The sequence below is a fragment of the Loxodonta africana genome, chromosome 13, assembly GCF_030014295.1.
Source record: "Loxodonta africana isolate mLoxAfr1 chromosome 13, mLoxAfr1.hap2, whole genome shotgun sequence".
Taxonomy (NCBI): domain Eukaryota; kingdom Metazoa; phylum Chordata; class Mammalia; order Proboscidea; family Elephantidae; genus Loxodonta; species Loxodonta africana.
In genome coordinates this window covers 3,378,630-3,400,570 of record NC_087354.1, presented here as the reverse complement: position 1 = coordinate 3,400,570, position 21,941 = coordinate 3,378,630, and the positions used below count along the sequence as shown (strand labels likewise).

At 42.4% G+C, this 21,941-nt stretch overlaps 1 protein-coding gene across 3 annotated transcripts in view; it reads left to right on the top strand.

The window, feature by feature from the left end:
• Nucleotides 1-21,941, top strand: part of ATP10A (ATPase phospholipid transporting 10A (putative)) — a 232,974-nt gene that overhangs the window by 189,588 nt on the left and 21,445 nt on the right. For all 3 annotated transcript variants that reach the window (XM_023539688.2, XM_023539690.2, XM_003420644.3), the window contains 3 exons: nucleotides 14,513-14,616; nucleotides 14,702-14,828; nucleotides 21,331-21,515. In XM_023539688.2, coding sequence (XP_023395456.1) covers nucleotides 14,513-14,616; nucleotides 14,702-14,828; nucleotides 21,331-21,515 — 416 coding nt within the window. The remainder of the gene's footprint in view (nucleotides 1-14,512; nucleotides 14,617-14,701; nucleotides 14,829-21,330; nucleotides 21,516-21,941) is intronic.

Sequence of the window (21,941 nt, the reverse complement as noted above, 5' to 3'; positions counted from 1 at the left end):
TTGGCAAACCCCCACCAGTTCCTTCCCGCTGGGGAAGGTAAGGTGCACTCAGAATCTACTCACAATGGTTTGGTTTCAGTTTGCAGTGTGCCCAGAGGCATTCCATATGACTCCAGTGTTGTGATACAGGAATTTGAAACCACTGGTTGCAATGGGTGGAACTTGAGCCTCCAGCTACAAATGTCTTTGGGACTTAGGAGGGAAGTGCTCACATCTATGGGCCTGCACTGGTGAAAGGAACCTGGTGCCCCTCTACCTCCTTACTGGGAGGATGGGAGGTCTGCACATCCCACCTCTGGGGGAGAGAAGTGGGAAGGGAGGTGGGGAATGTCGTTGACAGATGGGTGGTAGGTCTCCTTGGCTCCTGCCACCTTGCAACCTCAGCGTGGCCAGGCAAGCAGCTGTCCAATTTGCCCTATCCTGAGAACAGCACAAACGCCTGTGAGAATCTGTGCACTGTATAAGCCCTTCCTGAGCTCTGGGACAGAATGAGGGAGTAACACTAGTCCTTGAGGCCCCTAATCTAGTGCTAAAGGAAGGGATTCCCAGCACACTCAGCCGTGGAAAAGCACATTGAGGATGTTTGCAAACAGGCAGTCCATTATCCCTTCATAGGTCTGCTGCCTCCAAAAGGCAGCTGAGCTAAATGTGCAAATGCATCTCTGAAAATAGTTTGGAGGACCTTTCCTAGTGCTAACCAAGTGGAGGGAGGATCCCCCCAGAGTGAACTCAGAACCCACTTAACGTGCTGTTTCTGCATTCCGAGAGGCTTTACTCAGAAACTCAATTTTTGTTTATATCCATACCAAAAAAGAAACAATTATGGGAATTATCCTAGCAGGTTCCATTGACTGCAAAGAATTCCAATTGCCCTAACCCACCAAAGAAAAAAAAAGAAAGGTTGCCGTCGAGTCGATTCCAACTCATGGCACCACCGTGTGTGTCAGAGTAGAACTGTGCTGCACAGTGTTCAAAATGGCTGATTTTTCAGAAGTAGATGCCAAGACTTTCTCAGACAACCCCTGTGGGTGGACTTGAACCTCCAGCCTTCCACATAGCAACCAAGCACTTTAACCTCGGTAGCACCCAGAGACTCAGTTCTAGCCCGAAGCTTTGCGTTAAACACAATGTAATGGACTTCTGCGTTTCAGGCTTTACCCCGTACCACAGGAATATATACGGTAGAAGACCAGGACCAGTTCTGCATGCAAAGGCCAGGAAGGGGTAAAGCGAGAGACCCCCCTCACTGCAGAGGAAACAGAAGCAACTGAGGGGACTATGACAATTGATGACACTTTTATTTTGCTAAACAATGTATTTTTTGAGTAAAAAAAAAAGTCAAACTCAAAGACAAAAACCAAACAAGAATCTTATCACAAATTCTCACTAACACCAGTATTTCATAAAGAAAAATGTTTTAGCGTGCCCTTCTTACCTCACCCCTTAATACTAGGACATCCCAAAATAATGGATGCATTTAAATTGAATAAATTTAGCATTATGAACTGCTCACTATACTCTCCCTGCTTTCCTCACAACTTACCTAAGTGGTAAGAATATTATGGGAGCCTGTACCTCACTGCTAAGGGGCAGAGGGGCCATGGCAGAGAGAGGGAACAGTAATGACAGTCTAGCCCCTAGGAAGCACCCCCCCAGCTTCTCTCGTGCAGCATCTGCAAGGCAGGGAAACCCTTTATGGGGTTACAAGAGCCTGCGGGCACTGTGGGAAGGCAGCAGCACCCCTTCCCCTTCTCTGACGAAGAGTCAGCCTGATGGTCCGGGTGGGGTCCCAGTGTGGGCTCGCAACCCTGCAGCCTCCCCATTGCCCCACACCTGTCCTGAGGGTGGCCTTACTGTTACGCCAGCATCCTCTGCCCGCCATCCAGCTGGAGCTGAGGGTCCCTGAGAGAAACTTACCACCAATATTGAGGCAGCTGCAAGTCAGGAAGAGCAGGGCCCGAAATCCGCTTCATGTGGAAGAGATGGGTGGGAGGAGGACATTGCTGTAGCTCTTGCATTATTAAAGCCCTGACATGGATGGGGACAGATTAGAAATAAGGTATTTATTTATATCTCCCCTTCCTCTGGGAATTTTTGAGCAGTGTTTGAAGTCGGGTTTTGATAAGGAAGTTTGACATGAAAATCATGTAAACATTGGGCAACTCAAGAGTCAGGAGATTTAGAGGCCCCAGGGGTTTCCCAGACAGAAGCTGTAGAAGGGCTATGTAGGTCCTAGAATGGTCCTGAAGGTATCCGCTGGTGACACACCGAGGCATGATGCACCAATTATTCAGGGGGATTACCACTCCTAAGAGATGTGCAGAAAAGGAGACTGACTGACAGCGAACTCTGCCCCTGAAGGCGGCAGAGGTGTGGTTTAACCAGTTGCCCTGGAGTCTACCCAGGGACTCCACAAAGGGTACTTTTTTTAAATAACAGCTCATTTTTACTTTGAATTCTGCATGAAAACTTGTGTACTGTTTGCAACTAGTGAAATAGACTTCGGATAAAACACAGATGTTTCCCAAGTGCCCCTGAGAGGATGGCTCTGTAATTGTCTCTCTAATTTTATTGAAGGTGGTTGGAGTGAATCACAATAACCAAGAACGCTCTTGTGAAATTCCTGTTTAATTAATTATAACAGATTCTGGCCTCACATGCCAACTTTGCCACAAGCTAGCATGAAGCAGGAAAGTGGGGATGCCTATTCCTTCCTGGCTCCTGAACATCTCACTTTTCCTTCTAACAAGCATGAACATATGTGTTTTTCGGTTCTCCCTCAGGGTTGTTGACCCCAAGAAATAGTGGTTTGCGGAAGGCGTGTGACCTTGCCATGAGCCACCCTTTGGTGAGGCTCCTAAGTCAGCCCCCCATGCAGGTGTGGGGGATGCCTGGCAGCTGGCAGCTAATCTCTTAAATCAGCTAAAGGAGACAAAACTCTTCTTGATTTTCTTTCTAAACCAACATTTGAAGTGACTAAATCAAATTAGACTTTTTATCCCAATACTTTCTATCTGTTGTTTTGAGTGGTAGGAATTGACTCAACTGCAACAAGTTTTTTTTTTTTTTTTTTCCATTTCAGTGTAGCAGTTCCAGTGTTTTCTATTTAAAGCCTGAAAACACAGGGACCCCTTTTGTGTCCTCTCTCTGCTTCACTCAGCTCATTCACTTCACCTTGTCAACATTTGCTGCTACCCTCACTATGACTTTGTTGACATTATTATTATAACACTGCTTCTAAGTGATAAATAGGATGGTCCAAACCTCTGTTTTTTCCCTCAAAAACTTTATATTTTGATATTTCACATAGGTTTTAGTTGTTTTTAAGAGCCTCCTTTTCAGTTTATGATGATAAAATATTGTAATTACAATATTTTCAAATGCTTTTCATAGTTCTGCCCCACTTCCTTCCTGTTCTCTACCCATCAAACACTCATGAAAACACACACTCAAACACACACACATACACTCATACATATGAACACAAGCACATGTACACAAACACACTCAGGATGTGAAGAACACAAATATTTTAAGAATAAAATCATAGGAACATGTAGACGTCTAAAATATTATCTTAGAATTTAAAAATGTGGCGTTCTCTCCAAAACATCAAAATGTTACAAAGCGAAGGGCGGGGGCCAAGATGGCGGACTAGGTGGACGCTACCGCGGATCCCTCTTGCAACAAAGACTCGGAAAAACAAGGGAATTGATCACATACATAACAATCTACGAACTCTGAACAACAAGCACAGACTTAGAGACGGAAAACGAACAAATACGGGCAGACAGCGACTGTTTTCAGAACTAGGAGCCAGCGCACCAGCTGACTACTTGGAAAATCTAGTTTCCCAGTGATGGCTCGAAGACAGCAGTCCATATCAAACCACATAAAGAAACAGACCATGACAGCTTCTCCAACCCCCCAAACAAAAGAACCAAAATCTTTCCCAAATGAAGATACAATCCTGGAATTATCAGATACAGAATATAAAAAACTAATTTACAGAATGCTTAAAGATATCACAAATGAAATTAGGATAAATACAGAAAAAAGCCAAGGAACACACTGATAAAACTGTTGAAGAACTCAAAAAGATTATTCAAGAACATAGTGGAAAAATTAACAAGTTGCAAGAATCCATAGAGAGACAGCATGTAGAAATCCAAAAGATTAACAATAAAATTACAGAATTTGACAACGCAATAGAAAGTCAGAGGAGCAGACTCGAGCAATTAGAATGTAGACTGGGACTTCTGGAGGACCAGGGAAACAACACCAACATAGCTGAAAAAAAATCAGATAAAAGAATTAAAAAAAATGAAGAAACCCTAAGAATCATGTGGGACTCTATCAAGAAGGATAACTTGCGAGTAATTGGAGTCCCAGAACAGGGAGGGGGGACAGAAAACACAGAGAAAATAGTTGAAGAATTCCTGACACAAAACTTCCCTGACATCATGAAAGAAGAAAGGATATCTATCCAAGATGCTCATCGAACCCCATTTAGGATTGATCCAAAAAGAAAAACACCAAGACATATTATCATCAAACTTGCCAAAACCAAAGACAAACAGAAAATTTTAAAAGCAGCCAGGGAGAAAAGAAAGCTTTCCTTCAAGGGAGAATCAATAAGAATAAGTTCAGACTACTCAGCAGAAACCATGCAGGCAAGAAGGGAATGGGACGACGTATACAGAGCACTAAACGAGAAAAACTGCCAACCAAGGATCATATATCCAGCAAAACTCTCTCTGAAATATGAAGGAGAAGTTAAGATATTTACAGATAAACACAAGTTTAGAGAATTTGCAAAAACTAAACCAAGACAGCAAGAAATGCTAAAGGAGATTGTTTGGCCGGATGACCAATAATATCAGGTACCAGCACAATACAAGGTCACAAAACAGAACGTCCTGATATCAACGCAACTCAAACAGGGAAAGCACAAAAACAAACAAATTAAGACTAATTCTAAAAAATAAATAAATAAACAAAATAATACACACAACAGGAAATCATGGAAATCAATAGATAAACGATCAAAATAATCAAAAAGAGGGACTAAATATAGGAGGCATTGAACTGCCAGATGGAGAGTGACACAAGGCGAAATAGAAGGATACAAGTTAGGTTTTTACTTAGAAAAATAGGGGTAAATAAAAAGGTAACCACAAAAAGGAATATCAATCCCATAACTCAAGAAAAAAGCCAAGAAAAACGTAACGACTCAATAAACACAAAGTTAAACATTATGAAAATGAGGATCTCACCAGCTACTAAGAAAAACGTCTCAGCACAAAAAAGCATGTGGAAAAATGAAATGGCCAACAACACACATGAAAAGGCATCAAAATGACAGCACTAAAAACTTACTTATCTATAATTACGCTGAATGTAAATGGACTAAATGCACCAATAAAGAGACAGAGAGTCACGGACTGGATAAAAACACACGATCCATCTATATGCTGCCTACAAGAGACACACCTTAGACTTAGAGACACAAACAAACTAAAACTCAAAGGATGGAAAAAAATATATCAAGCAAACAATAAGCAAAAAAGAAGAGGAGTAGCAATATTAATTTCTGACAAAATAGACTTTAGACTTAAATCCGCCACAAAGGATAAAGAAGGACACTATATAATGATAAAAGGGACAATTGATCAGGAAGACATAACCATATTAAATATTTACGCACCTAATGACAGGGCTGCAAGATACATAAATCGAATTTTAACAGAATTGAAAAGTGAGATAGACACCTCCACATATATAGTAGGAGACTTCAACACACCACTTTCGGAGAAGGACAGGACATCCAGTAAGAAGCTCAATAGAGACACGGAAGACCTACTTACAACAATCAACCAACTTGACCTCATTGACTTATACAGAACTCTCCACCCAACTGCTGCAAAATATACTTTTTTTTCTAGCGCACATGGAACATTCTCTAGAATAGACCACATATTAGGGCATAAAACAAATCTTTCCAGAATCCAAAACATCGAAATATTACAAAGCATCTTCTCAGACCACAAGGCAATGAAGCTAGAAATCAATAACAGAAAAACTAGGGAAAAGAAATCAAATACTTGGAAAATGAACAATACCCTCCTGAAAAAAGACTGGGTTATAGAAGACATCAAGGAGGGAATAAGGAAATTCTTAGAAAGCAACGAGAATGAAAATACTTCCTATCAAAACCTCTGGGACACAGCAAAAGCAGTGCTCAGAGGCCAATTTATATCGATAAATGCACACATACAAAAAGAAGAAAGAGACAAAATCAGAGAACTGTCCCGACAACTTGAGCAAATAGAAAGTGAGCAACAAAAGAATCCATCAGGCACCCGAAGAAAACAAATAATAAAAATTAGAGCTGAACTAAATGAATTAGAGAACAGAAAAACAATTGAAAGAATTAACAAAGCCAAAAGCTGGTTCTTTGAAAAAATTAACAAAATTGATAAACCATTGGCTAGACTGACTAAAGAAAAACAGGAAAGGAAACAAATAACCCGAATAAGAAACGAGAAGGACCACATCACAACAGAACCAAATGAAATCAAAAGAATCATATCAGATTACTACATAAAATTGTACTCTAACAAATTTGAAAACCTAGAAGAAATGGATAAGTTCTTGGAAGAATACTACTTACCTAAACTAACACATTCAGAAGTAGAACAACTAAATAGACCCATAACAAAAAAAGAGATTGAAACGGTAATCAAAAAACTCCCAACAAAAAAAAGTCCTGGCCCAGATGGCTTCACTGCAGAGTTCTACCAAACCTTCAGGGAAGACTTAACACCATTACTATTGAAGGTATTTCAAAGTATAGAAAAAGACGGAATACTACCCAACTCATTCTATGAAGCTACCATCTCCCTGATACCAAAACCAGGTAAAGACATTACAAAAAAAGAAAATTTTAGACCTATATCCCTCATGAACATAGATGCAAAAATCCTTAATAAAATTCTAGCCAATAGAATCCAACAACACATCAAAAAAATAATTCACCCTGATCAAGTGGGATTTATACCAGGTATGCAAGGCTGGTTTAATATCAGAAAAACCATTAATGTAATCCATCACATAAATAAAACAAAAGACAAAAACCACATGATCTTATCAATTGATGCAGAAAAGGCATTTGACAAAGTCCAACACCCATTTATGATAAAAACTCTCACCAAAATAGGAATTGAAGGAAAATTCCTCAACATAATAAAGGGCATATATGCAAAGCCGACGGCCAATATCACTCTAAATGGAGAGAACCTGAAAGCATTTCCCTTGAGAACGGGAACCAGACAAGGATGCCCTTTATCACCACTCTTATTCAACATCGTACTTGAAGTCCTAGCCAGAGCAATTAGGCTAGACAAAGAAGTAAAGAGTATCCGGATTGGTAAGGAGGAAGTAAAGCTATCACTATTTGCAGATGACATGATCGTATACATGGAAAACCCTAAGAAATCCTCCAGAAAACTACTGAAACTAATAGAAGAGTTTGGAAGAGTCTCAGGATATAAAATAAACATACAAAAATCACTTGGATTCCTCTACATCAACAAAAAGAACACCGAAGAGGAAATAACCAAATCAATACCATTCACAGTAGCCCCCAAGAAGATAAAATACTTAGGAATAAATCTTACCAAGGATGTAAAAGACCTATACAAAGAAAACTATAAAACTCTGCTACAAGAAATTCAAAAGGACACACTTAAATGGAAAAACATACCCTGCTCATGGATAGGAAGACTTAACATAGTAAAAATGTCTATTCTACCAAAAGCCATTTATACATACAACGCACTTCCAATCCAAATACCAATGTCATACTTTAAGGGAATAGAGAAACAAATCACTAATTTCATATGGAAAGGAAAGAACCCCCGGATAAGCAAAACATTACTGAAAAAGAAGAAGAAAGTGGGAGGCCTCACCCTACCTGATTTCAGAACCTATTATATAGCTACAGTAGTCAAAACAGCCTGGTACTGGTACAACAACAGGCACATAGACCAATGGAACAGAATTGAGAATCCAGATATAAATCCATCCATTTATGAGCAGCTGATATTTGACAAAGGACCAGTGTCAGTCAATTGGGGAAATAATAGTCTTTTTAACAAATGGTGCTGGCATACCTGGATATCCATTTGCAAAAGAATGAAACAGGACCCATACCTCACACCATGCACAAAAACTAACTCCAAGTGGATCAAAGACCTAAACATAAAGACTAAAACGATAAAAATCATGGAAGAAAAAATAGGATCTACCCTAGGAGCCCTAATACAGGGCATAAACAGAATACAAAACATTGCCAAAAATGATGAACAGAAACCAGATAACTGGGAGCTCCTAAAAATCAAACACCTATGCTCATCTAAAGACTTCACCAAAAGAGTAAAAAGACCACCTACAGACTGGGAAAGAATATTCAGCTATGACATCTCCGACCAGCGCCTGATCTCTAAAATCTACATGATTCTGTCAAAACTCAACCACAAAAAGACAAACAACCCAATCAAGAAGTGGGCAAAGGATATGAACACACATTTCACTAAAGAAGATATTCAGGCAGCCAACAGATACATGAGAAAATGCTCTCGATCATTAGTCATTAGAGAAATGCAAATTAAAACTACGATGAGATTCCATCTGACACCAACTAGACTGGCATTAATTCAAAAAACACAAAATAATAAATGTTGGAGAGGCTGCGGAGAGACTGGAACTCTCATACACTGCTGGTGGGGTTGTAAAATGGTACAACCACTTTGGAAATCCATCTGGCGTTATCTTAAACAGATAGAAATAGAACTACCATACAACCCAGAAATCCCACTCCTCGGAATATACCCTAAAAATACAAGACCCTTCACACAAACAGATATATGCACACCCATGTTTATTGCAGCTCTGTTTACAATAGCAAAAAGCTGGAAGCAACCAAGATGTCCATCAACGGACGAATGGGTAAATAAATTGTGGTATATTCACACAATGGAATACTACGCATCGATAAAGAACAGTGACGAATCTCTGAAACACTTCATAACATGGAGGAATCTGGAAGGCATTATGCTGAGCGAAATGAGTCAGTTGCAAAAGGACAAATATTGTATAAGACCACTATTATAAGATCTTGAGAAATAGAAAAAACGGAAAAGAACACATACTTTTGTGGTTAGAAAGGGGGGAGGGAGGGAGGGAGGGAGGGAGAGGGCTTTTTATTGATCAATCTGTAGATGGGAACTGCTTTGGGTGAAGGGAAAGACAACACTCAAAACATGGAAGGTCAGCCTAATTGGACAGGATTAAAAGTAAAGAGGTTTCCGAGATAAAATGAAAGCTTCAAAGGATAGCGAAGCAGGGGCTGGGGTCTGGGGAACTTGGTTTGAGAGGACTTCTAAATCAATGGGCAAAACAATTCTATTATGAAAACACTCTGCATCCCACTTTGAATTGTGGCACCTGGGGTCCTAAATGCCAACAAGCAGCCATCTAAAATACATTAATTGGTCTCAACCCACCGGGAGCAAAGGCAAAGGAAGAACACCAAGGTCACACGACAACTAAGAACCCAAGAGACAGAAAGGGCCACTTGAACCAGAGACCTACAATATCCTGAGACCAGAAGAACTAGTTGGTGCCTGGCCACAATCGATGTCTGCCCTGTCAGGGAACACAACAGACAACTCCTGAGGGAGCAGGAGACCAATGGGATGCAGACCCCAAATTCTCATTAAAAGACCACACCTAATGGTATGATTGTGACTAGAGGAATCCCAGAGACAATGCTCCCCAGAACTTCTGATGGCACAGGACAGGAACCATCCCCGAAGACAAATCATCAGGCATGAAAAGGACTGGTCAGTGGGGGGGAGAGAGATACTGATGAAGAGTGAGCTAATTAAATCAGGTGGACACAGGAGAGTGTGTTGGCAACTCTTGACTGGAGGGGGGATGGGAAGATAGAGAGAGAGGGAAGAAGGTAAAATTGGCACGAAACGAGAGACTGTAAGGGCTGACTCAATAGGGGGAGAGCAAGTGGGAGAAGGGAGTAAGATGTATGTAAACCTACATGTGACAGACTGATTGGAATGGTAAATGTTCACTTGAAGCTTAATAAAAATTAAAAAAAAAAAATGTTACAAAGCATCTTTTCTGACCATAAAGCCATAAAAGTGGATCAGTAACAGGAAAAGCAAGGGAAAAAAATCAGATACATGGAAACTGAACAAAACCTTGCTCAAAAACTGTTGGGCTATAGAAGAAATTAAGGACGGAGTAAAGAAATTCACAGAATCAAATGAGAATGGAAACACATTCTACCAGAACCTTTGGGACACAAAAAAAGCAGTGCTCAGAGATCAATTTACAGCAATAAATGCATACATCCAAAAAGAAGAAAGGGCCAAAATCAAAACATTAAACCGACAACTCAAACAAGTAGAAAGAAAGCTGCGAAAGAAGCCCTCAAGTGCCAGAAGGAAGGAAATAATAAACATTAGAGCAGAATTAAACGAAATAGAGAATGCAAAAACAATTGAAAGAGTTAACAAGACCAAAACCTGGTTCTTTGAAAAGATTAACAAAATGGATAAATCACTGGCCAAACTGACAAAAGAAAAACAGGACAGCAAGCAAATAACACTAATAAGAAATGAGATGGGCGATATCACAACAGACCCAACTGAAATTAAAAGAATCATAACAGAATACTACGAAAATAGTACTCCAACAGATTTAAAAACCTAGAGGAAATGGACAAATTTCTAGAAACACACACTACCTACCTAAAACTAACACAAACAGAGGTAGAACAACTATAAATAAACATAACAAAAGAAGGGATTGAAAAGATAATTAAAAAACTCCCAACAACAAAAAAAGCCCTGGCCCTGATGGCTTCACTGAGGAATTCTACCAAACTTTCAGAGAAGAGTTAACACCACTACTACTAAAGGTATTTCAGAGCATAGAAAAGGATGGAGTACTCTCAAACTCATTCTATGAAGCCAGCATAACCCTGATACCCAAACCAGGTAAAGACAGCACAAAAAAGAAAATTACAGACCAATACCCCTCATGAAAATAGATGCACAAATCCTCAACAAAATTCTAGCCAAGAGAGTTCAACAACATATCAAAAAAAATAATTCACCGTGACCACATGGGATTCATACCAAGTATACAGGGGTGGTTCAACATTAGAAAAACAATCAATGTAATCCATCACATAAATATAACAAGAGATGAGAAGAACCACATGATCTTATCAATTGATGCAAAAAAGGCATTTGGCAAAGTCTAGCACCGATTCATGATAAAAACCCTCAGCAAAGTAGGAGTAGAAGGAAAATTACTCAGCATAATGAAGGGCATTTATACAAAGCCAACAGCCAACATCATCCTTAATGGAGAGCGTCTGAAAGCATTCCACTTGAAAACAGGGACCAGACAAGGATGCCCTTTATCATCACTCTCATTCAACATCGTGCTGGAGGTCCTAGCCAGAGCAATTAGGCTACATAAAGAAATAGAGGGCATCCAAATTGGTAAAGAAGAAGTAAAAGTATCCCTGTTGGCAGGTGATATGGTCTTATACACAGAAATTCTTATACAAAGAAATCTTAAGAAAGCTACTGAAACTAAAAGAAGATTTTAGCGAAGTATCAGGATACAAGATAAACATAAAAAATCAGTTGGATTTCTCTACACCAACAAAGAGAACTTTGAAGAGGAAATTACAAAATCAATACCATTTACTGTAGCCCCCAAGAAGATAAAATACTTAGGAATAAATCTAACCAGAGACATAAAAGGCCTATACAAAGAAAACTTCAAGACACTACTGCAAGAAACCAAAAGAGACCTACATAAGTGGAAAACATACCTTGCTCATGGATAGGAACACTCAACATTGTGAAAATGTCTATCCTACCCAAGTTATTTTTTTTTTACCCAAGTTATCTACAGATATAATGCAACCCCGATCCAAATTCCAGTGACATTTTTTAATGAGATGGAGAAACCAATCACCAATTCATATGGAAAGGGAAGACGCCCTGGATAAATAAAGCATTAATGAAGAACAAAGTGGAAGGCCTCACACTACCAGATTTTAGAACATATTATACTGCCGCAGTAGTCAAAATAGCCTGGTACTGGTATAACAACAGATGCATAAACCAGTGGAACAAAATTGAGTATCCAGATGTAAATTCAACCACCTATAAGCTGCTGATATTTGACAAAGGCCCAAAGCTGTTAAATGGGGAAGACAGTCTCTTCAACAAATGGTGCTGGCATAGCTGGATATCCATCTGCAAAAAAATGAAACAAGACCCATACCTCACACCATGCACAAAAACGAACTCAAAATGGATCAAAGACCTAAATATGAAATTTAAAACGATAAAGATCATGGAAGAAAAAATAGGAACAATGCTAGGAGCCCTAACACATGGCATAAACAGAATACAAAACTAACAATGCACAAACACCAGAGGAGAAACTAGATAACTGGGAGCTCCTAAAAATCAAACACTTATGCTCATCGAAAGACTACACCAAAAGAGAAAAAGACAACCTATAGACTGGGAAAGAATTTTTAGCTATGACATCCGATCAGAGTCTAATCTTGAAGTCTACAAAATACTGCAAAACTTCAACCACAAAAAGACAAATAACCCAATTAAATTTGGGCAAAAGATATGAACAGACACTTCACCAAAGAAGACATTCAAGCTGCTAACAGATACATGAGGAAATGCTCACAATCATTAGCCATTAGAGAAATGCAAATCAAAACTACAATGAGATTCTATCTCATTCCAACAAGACTGGCATTAATCCAAAAAACATAAAATATTCAATGTTGGAGAGGTTGTGGAGAGACTAGAACACTTATACACTGTTGGTGAGAATGTAAAATGGTGCAACCACTTTGGAAATCAATTTGGCGCTTTTTTAAAAAGCTAGAAGTAGAAGTACCATACAATTCAGCAATCCCACTCCTTGGAATATATCCTGGAGAAATAAGAGCCATCACAGGAATAGATATATGCACACCCATGTTCACTGCAGCACCGTTCACAATAGCAAGTAGATGGGAACAACCTAGGTGCCCATCAGCAAATGAATGGATAAACAAATTATGGTATATTCACACAGTGGAATACTACGATAAAGGACAACGATGAATCTGAGAAACATAACATGGATGAATCTGGAAGGCATTATGCTGAGGGAATTAGTCAGTTGTAAAAGGACAAATATCTTATGAGACCACTACTATAAGAACTCAAGAAAGGTTTTAAACACAAAAGAAAACATTCTTTGATGGTTACAAGGGTGAGAGGGAGGGAGAGGGGAATTCACTAACTAGACAGTAGACAAGAATTATTTTCAATGAAGAGAAAGACAACACATAATACAGGGAAAGTTAGCACAACTGGACCAAAAGCTAAGAAGTTTCCTGAATAAAACCAAAACTTCAGGGGACAGAGTAGCAGGGGTGGGGGTCTGGGGACCATGTTTTCAGGGGACATCTAGGTTAATTAGCATAACAAAGTTTGTTAAGAAAATGTCCTGCATCCCACTTTGGTGAGTGGCATCTGGGGTCTTAAAAGCTAGCGAGCAGGAGAAAAGTGAGGTGCAGAACTCAAATCCTAGTAAAAGGACAGACTTAATGATCTGACTGAGACTGGAGGGACCCCAGAAGACATGGCCCTCAGTCTCTCTGTTAAGCCAGAACTAAAACCTTTCCTGTAGACAACTCTTCAGACAAAGAATAGACTGGACTATAAGGCATAAAATGATACTCGTAAAGAGCGTGCTTCTTAGTTCAAATAGATCCAGACTCAGACTCATTGCCGTTGAGTCGATTCCAACTCATAGCGACCCTACAGGACAGAGTAGAACTGCCCCACTACGCCACCAGGGTTTCATTCAAGTGGATACACGAGACTAAATGGGCAGCTCCTGTCCAGAGGTGAGATGAGAAGGCAGAAAGGGATAGGAATTGGTTGAATGCACATGGGAAACCTGGGGTGGAATGGAGGAATGTGTGGTCACATTTAGGGACAGCAACTAGGGTTACATAACAATGTGTCACATAACAATGTGTGTATAAATTTTTATATGAGAAACTAACTGAAGCTGTAAACTTTCACCTAAAATGCAATTTAAAAAAATAAATAAAAATAAAAATGTGGCCTTCCCCCTGGGAGCTGAGCCAGAGGCTGGAAGGGCAAGATTTCCTGCCCAGCACCTGGGAATCGCGCTGTCTAGAAGGCCGCCTAGTTCAGTGGTGCTAAGCTGCCGGCCCAGAGGAAGTAGAGCTGTGCTAACTTCACTGCAGAAGAGTTTCTGAAGAGGGCTTGCAGTCTTCAGGCATCAGGGGCAGCCCTAGGGCATTCTGCAGGCTCCGTTGTTCTCACTTATCAGCATTTCTGCTCGTACTCCCACCTAGATGATGCCAGAGGAAGACATCAGAAGAAAATCCAAAGCAGAACTCAGAATTACCTCAACCTGTATGCAGTGGAGGGCCTGCGAACACTGTGCATTGCCAGGAGGGTGAGTGAGGGCTTCGCTCTGTAGGCTCCTGGGGTGGCTGGGTCCCTCCCAGTCTCTGATGGCACTAACGGGGCACTTCTAATAGGTCCTGAGTAAGGAGGAGTATGCCTGCTGGTTACAAAGGCACATGGAAGCAGAGTCCGCCTTGGACAACAGAGAGGAGCTCCTCTTCCAGTCAGCTCTCCGTCTGGAGACTAACCTGCACCTTCTGGGTAACTGCTTGCTGTTGCATGCTGAGTCTGCACAGATGGCTTGGGCGGGGGGGTGGGGTACAGTCAGTGACTGTGCTGTCATTGCCGGATGGGTTGAGAAGCCACCCAGCTTTTATCTGATGTCTCCCCTCTGGGCAGTTTTCTTCTGTGGGACTCCACATGGCCTTGCTGGGTATCATGCCAGCAGCTGACCCACCTGCCCTACTGCAGCATCACAGACATCACTTTCCTACCAAAAACAATGAGTGAGGAGACGGCCTCTCAGTGCCCGATGGCTTAAAAGAGTATCCCCCCACCCCCCGCCCTGGGCAGCTGAGAGGAAGTGTTGGACCCCAGAAACTATTGCCTATTGTGTCTTAGGAATATTTCCCAGATTCACCTTGGATGAAAAGGAAACAGGCTAATTCACTAAAATGTGTCCATAGTTACTGTTTGTGTTAATGTATTTTTTTAAAGTAATTCACTTTATTTTTGTTGTTTCAAGAATATACACAGAACATACACTAGTTCAACAGTTTCTACATGTATTATTCGGTGACACTGACTACAGTCTTCGAGTTGTGCAACCATTTCTCACTCTCCTTTTCTGAGTTATTCCTGCCCCATTAACATAAACTCACTTCCCCCTTAATTTTCTATCTAATCATTTGAGTTACTGTTGTCAGTTTGATGCTGTATAGAGAGATCTTAAAAGAGGACAATGCTCAAGGCAGACATTCTTTACTAGTTAGGCTGAACTGTTGTTTCGTTTTAAGAAGACTTCGGGGGATATTTATGGTTTAAGGTTGAAAGACTGTCTCAGTGCAATAGTTTCAAGGGTTCATTCATCCAACCTTCATGGCTCCAGAAAATCTGGAGTCCATGAGAATTTGAAATTCTGTTCTACATTTTCCCACTTTTGATCAGGATCCTGCTATAGAATCTTTGATTAAAATGTTCGGTAATAGTAACCTGGCACCATCCAATTCTTATGGTCTCATGCCAACGGGTGCAGTTGTTCATGGAGGCAATTTGACACACTCCATTTCCTCCTCCTATTCCTGACTCTTCTTCCTCTTCTGTTGCATTTGTATTTTTTAAAATAGTTGTGGAAGTACACCTGAAACTTTGTGTGACATGCACAATGTGTCCTCACAAGGGGCAAGTTGTGAGAATTCTATACATAGCCTACCCCCTATCTGGTTTTGCTGTGGGTCAGATGGTACCTATGAGGCATAGAATGGCAGGGAGTGCACCTCCTTCATATGACGCAGAAAGGCTGTGATTCACTTTGTCCTATTCCCTGGGCAAAGGAGTTGGGGTGTTGTATACATAGACATTATATAGACATATCTAAGGTAATATGTAACTGAGCTTAATTAATATTATTTGCATATTTAATAGCATAATATGTACCACATGGAACCCTGCTGGTGTAAGCATTTGGCTGCTGAACAAAAGGCCGGCAGTTCGAATCCAGCAGCTGCTCCTTGGGAACTCTCCTGGGCAGCTCTATTCTGTCCCGTAGGGTTGCTATGAGTCGGAATTGACTTGACAGCAATTTTTTTTTTTTAATGTGTACACACACACACTTTATGTAATATTCTGTTTTGCCTAAGACATCTCACGGGAGGCCATGTACTACTCAGAAAGCCCCAGGATGTAGAGGCCCAAGGGTATGAGGAGCAGTATCACTGGGTGTGAATTAAATGAAACAGTTCAAAAATGTCCTTCTTTTAGGCTTCCAGTTGCTGTTGAGTCGACTCCAACTCATGGCGACCCTACATGGGTCAGAGTAGAATTGTGCTCCGTAGGGTTTTCAGTGGTGATTTTTTGGAAGTAACTCACCACACCTTTCTTCCAAGGCATACCTGAGTGGACTCGAACCTCCGAATTTTCAGTTAGCAGCCAAGCGCATTAACCGTTTTCACTGCCCGGGGTCTCCTTAGGCTACCAGGCTTTTATTTCCTGAACTAAGGTTGCTCACATGGATGCAGACTTGTGGAATGGGAATATGGCCGGCTCTCTCTCCCAATGCTGGCCTGCCTGTCACCTCTCTGACCCTCTCTAATCCCTTCACTGCCTAGAGTTCTCCCCCTGGGATAGCTTTTCTTCCTGAAGAACTCCACCGTCTTGAATGGAGTGAGATCTGCCTCCTGGTACCTTTTCCCAGTGGGTGCTGCCCCACCCTCAGGGCAATGCAGAGGAAATCTCTTCCCTTTCCACAGGATGAGACTTTAATCATGAGGACATGACTGTGAGTCCTCAGCTATGCCTGCTCACAATGTGGGTGTCAGTCACTTTGACCCTTCCTTCTTTCAGCATCTGAGGGTCCTGGCTCTGTGTTCAGTCCTGACCCTGCCACTCACTGCCCACAAAAGCCTGGGCAAGTGGCTCAGTCCATTTGCACCTGTTTCCTCACCCGTTGAGTGGGGATAATAATACTGATGTCAGCAGGTTCTGCAATGCGGGGAGCCAGCACTCGGCAGAGGGTGGGGAGGGATCTCTGTCACTGCTTCCCCGCCGATTACACCCTGGCTGGCCTCTTCGTACAGATACTCTCTGGCAGTCTGGCATCCTTCACCTCCTTTGGCCTGGATGCTCTATCCCTCTTAACATGTGCTAAGTTTTTAGCCGTCCTAGTACTCCTGAGGCTCACACTGAACTTGAGATCAAATCAACCTGCCCCTCCAGGTGTTTTTCACAGGAATAATGTCGTAGCTTGGATTCTGTCATTCTCACTTGGACAACTACATACACATCTAAAAGCAAGGTTTTATATTATCCGTGTTCCAGTTCTTTCTGCTGGGGTTGGGTCAGTGCCCTGGTTCAGAATTCTGGTGCAGGCAGTTCCCTCTGGGGGTGTATTAAAATGGCTCTCAGGTGGGTTAGTTAAGGGACCGCTGTATTGCCCCACAGAGGGTGCCTGCAGTGTGCTGGAAGTGGCTCATACCCATTGGCCAATGCCCACTAATAAATTTACAGGAGTTTTGCAAGCCTTCTGATACCATGTCGGTAGGTTGAAATCAGCCAAAGTGGGCATATTTACACCATGGAGATGGGCAAATGCAACAGATCAGCCCCCTCCCCCAAGCCAGTTGTTAAACACTGACCATCCTCTACCACCTGGAGTGTCTGGTACACATGCTGAGGCCTGAGCTGAAGAATATGAGAGTCACTGTCTTATGTTACCCATAGCCATATCCACAACAGAGCACTGGCGGGGTCTGTGTTTCCATTCCTCAGCTTCATTTTTGAGAAGAGGGAAGTAAGCCAATAAAATTTTAATTTTCCAAAGGCAAATGCCTGTTTCTAAATCTTTTCACTTAGGTACTTGTGTGATATAGCCTCAGAGAACCACAAATTAATATCTGCAGCAGAAAGGATGAACATTCACTCTATGTTCTTGAAATTCTCTTTTCCATGATGTTCTGGCCAAGAACCTAAATTCAAAGGACAACATTCTGTCTACCTTCCCCAGTGTTCTTGATAATTTATCTAAATGTCATCTTAAACTCTTCAGTTAATGGAACCCCCGCCCCCTGCCAATTAGAAGTCACCGGGCATCTGAGCACAGGGATCCATGACGACCGTGGCTTGACTCTGACCTCTATTAACTACCCTCATTGTGATGCTCGAAAAAGCTAGCTCTCCCAAGGATCACGTCACAAGGAGGGTGGAGCTTACTCAAAGTCGCAAATGTTATTTTACAAACAAGTTACCTTGGATAGCTGAAGAAAGGGCTGTTACTTCAGATTTTGTTGATCCTTGATATGTCATAGATCATGCTGAAACTGACATACTTTCTGTAACTGTTCCTAAGTTCATCAATACCCTGTGCTTGATTCAATCTCGCACCATTCTATGGGTAAGGGTCGGTAAGGGACAGCAGGAGCCCTGTGTGTTGGTCCTTAGCCTCCCTGCTTGCCGTCTTGGTCAGCGTCTACCAGGTGGCCCTGGCTGAGTGGCTTGAAGGCCCTTTCTTCAGGGAACCACAGTCTCATGAAGGGGAGGACAACTGGTTTTCATTTGACACTAAGTACTGAAGTTATAACAGAGGCTGACAGTATGGCTTGGAGGTTTAGAGCATGAGCTTTGGAATCCAAACTTTGGGGGATCAAATGCTGTCTTTTTCTTGCTAACTCCACCAACCTGACCTTTGCTTTCCACGTCTGTAAAGTGGGGATAAGCACAGTACTCATATCTTAAGGATTATGTTGGTGCCCTAGGGCCACCGTAACAAAGTCCCATAGAGCACATGGTCTAAACAGCAGAAGTTTATTGTCTCACATTTCTGGAGGCTGGGTGCCAGAATACAGGGAGACAGCAGGGCCATGTTTTCTCTGAAGGCTCTAGGGGAAGATCTTTTCTTGTGTCCCCTAACTTCTGGTAGTCCCAGGCATTCCTTGGCTTATGGATGCATCCTCACAGGCCTTCCTTTTTCTGGGTATCTCTCTGTGTCTCTTATCCTCTTTTATAAGGACATCGTCCAGATTGGATTAGGACCCACCCTACTCCAGTATGACCTCATGCTAACTTAACAGATAACATCTTCAAAGACCTTTTTTCCAAACAAAGTCGTGTTCCCAGGTACAGGGGTTAGAACGTCAACTTTTTTTTTCTTTTTGAGGAGGGAATGCAATTCAGTCCATAACAGGGAGCTTGTGAAAATTTCGGCCTGGCAAATAGTAATCAATCAAGGTTAGCCATGGTTATTATTTCTATAATCATTATTATTGTCATTAAGTATGAACAAGGTACTGTGAACAGCCAGAGGCAGGCCTGATTGTCCCCCCTTCTTTCCTTGGAGATCAGAGAACAAGTCACAGCAGAAGTGGCACTTAGCATGAGGGGAAAGATATGGACTCTATAGGGTCTAGAAGGTAGGGAGCCAGAGACCAGAGCACATGTTTTGTCCTACTGCTGGGGCCAGAGGGCTGGGGGAGGGAGAATGTCAAGGTCAGGTGCCCTCTCAGCTGCAGGGGTAGCCAGGGACATGCTAACAGGCAGCATGGAGCATTCAGTGGCTGCATTCCTAAGCAGGCCTGGTCCCCACACCCCAGCCTGGCCCCCGGCCCATGGGCACTCTGCCTTAGGGTTCAGAGCAGAGAGCAGCTTGGGTAGACCATCCCCTCCTCCTTCCTGGGCCCTTCGTAAGTTCCCACCTAGCTTTCTGGGTCCATCCCCCAGGTGGGACGCAGTCAATGTCTAACATGTAGCACCAGCTACGTGAGATGGAAGAGAGAAGAAAGGCCACTTGCCCTGAGGGGTGTCTGGGGAGCTAGTGATGTTCTGTTTCTTGAGCTCAGGGCTGGTTACACAGGTGTATGATTTGTGAAAGTGTATCACACAGAATATTTAAGAACTGTGCACTTCTCTATGTGCATTATACATCGGGGAAGAGTTAAGAGAAAAAGAAACGATTCTATCACTTCCCTGCCCCCACTGCCATCCAGTTTTGTTCCAGGAGAAGGGGAAAGGGCACCCCAGCACAAAGGACAGGCTGGCATAGAGAGGCAGAGCTGACAAGGAGGATGTTGAAGCCCAGGGGTTTGATGGCCACCCTGGGCTTCTGGAGCCAGAAAGTCAGAGCTCATTTCACCAAGCTTTTTAACAGCCGAGAGCACAGAGGCGGGCCCAGAGAGCACATCTCTCATTTCTTCCTCTGGACTCTGGAGACCAATACAAGGAAAAATTTACCTCTTCTCTTTTGTGGAAAAAGCATCGTCAGCACAACGTGGCTGTGAAGGAACAGTGGTCTGGTAGCAGCCTGCTTAGGTAGCTGATTGTGGAGAATATACATTTTGGATTTCATTCACCAGAAGATTTATACTGGATGGGAAAAGTTTTTGAAAACACTGTTATCCCTCAGAATATGATTGTTTCCTTTTGGTTTTAAAGTTATCTGTCAAATTCTGTGAGCTGCATGGATCGACAGCATGGTAGCTGCAGGCAGGTCCTTGTCCTGCTGTCCAGTTGGCCTCTGACTCATGGTGACCCCATGCAAAATGGAACAAAATGCTGTCTTGTCCTGTGCCATCCCGGTGACTGGTTGTGGATCAGACTGTTGTGATCCATAGGGTTTTTACTGGTCACGTTTTTGGAAGCACATGGCCAAGCCCTTCTTCCTCGTCTGGGTGGTGGCTACTCATGAGGTGCATTGGCAGGGAATCAAACCTGGGTCTTCTGCATGTAAGGTGAGAATTCTACCACTGAACCACCACTGCCTCCTAATAGGATGTTAGTCAGGAGGAATCTGAGGTACATTGTTATAAAAACAGTGAAGGGTGCTCAGGGACTCACAGTTTTTCCTACCTCCTCTCAACTGTGTCACATTGAGAGAACGGTTTGAAGCGTCCACTAATGTCCTGACACACTGAATCATGAAATAAGGCTTGCTGTCATCAAGTGGGCACTTAGCAGGTAGAGTGGACAGAGGCGGAGTTGGGCCAGGCCTGGGAGTGCTCCACAGTCTGGTGTGTGGTGAGGAGGGGCTCATTCATTCCCTGGTGCACTCAATCAGGTGCCACTGGGATCGAAGACCGCTTGCAAGATGGAGTCCCTGAAACCATTGCAAAATTGCGCCAAGCCGGCCTGCAGATTTGGGTCCTCACCGGCGACAAGCAGGAGACAGCTGTCAACATTGCTTATGCCTGCAAACTGCTGGACCAGGACGAGGAGGTCATCACATTCAACGCCGAGTCTCAGGTATGGGGATTTGGGGGAGATCCCAGGCCAGGAGGCTGCCATTTGGAGCAGCTACTGTGAGCAGGATGGTGGCCTCCACTTTCTCTTTGCACCTGTATTGAATTCCTGGAGCTTGGAACCTACTTGTCACTGAATTCAAGGTGAGGCCTTTAAGGGCGTGTCTGAACATCAGTGGAATGCGCACGTGGGCTGTACCGATGCATAGTTCAACCTGCTTCTCTCTGATATACCACATCCCACTTGGCTGTCATGTCTCTTTAGGCTCCTCTTGGCTTTGATGGTTTCTCAGACTCTGGTTTTTGATTATCTTGATAGGTTTAAGGAATACTCGTCAAGTATTTTGTAGAATGTCCCAATATTACGATGTCTGATGTTTTTTCACATAATTAGACCAGGGTGATGGGTTTTTTTGGGGAAGACCACAGA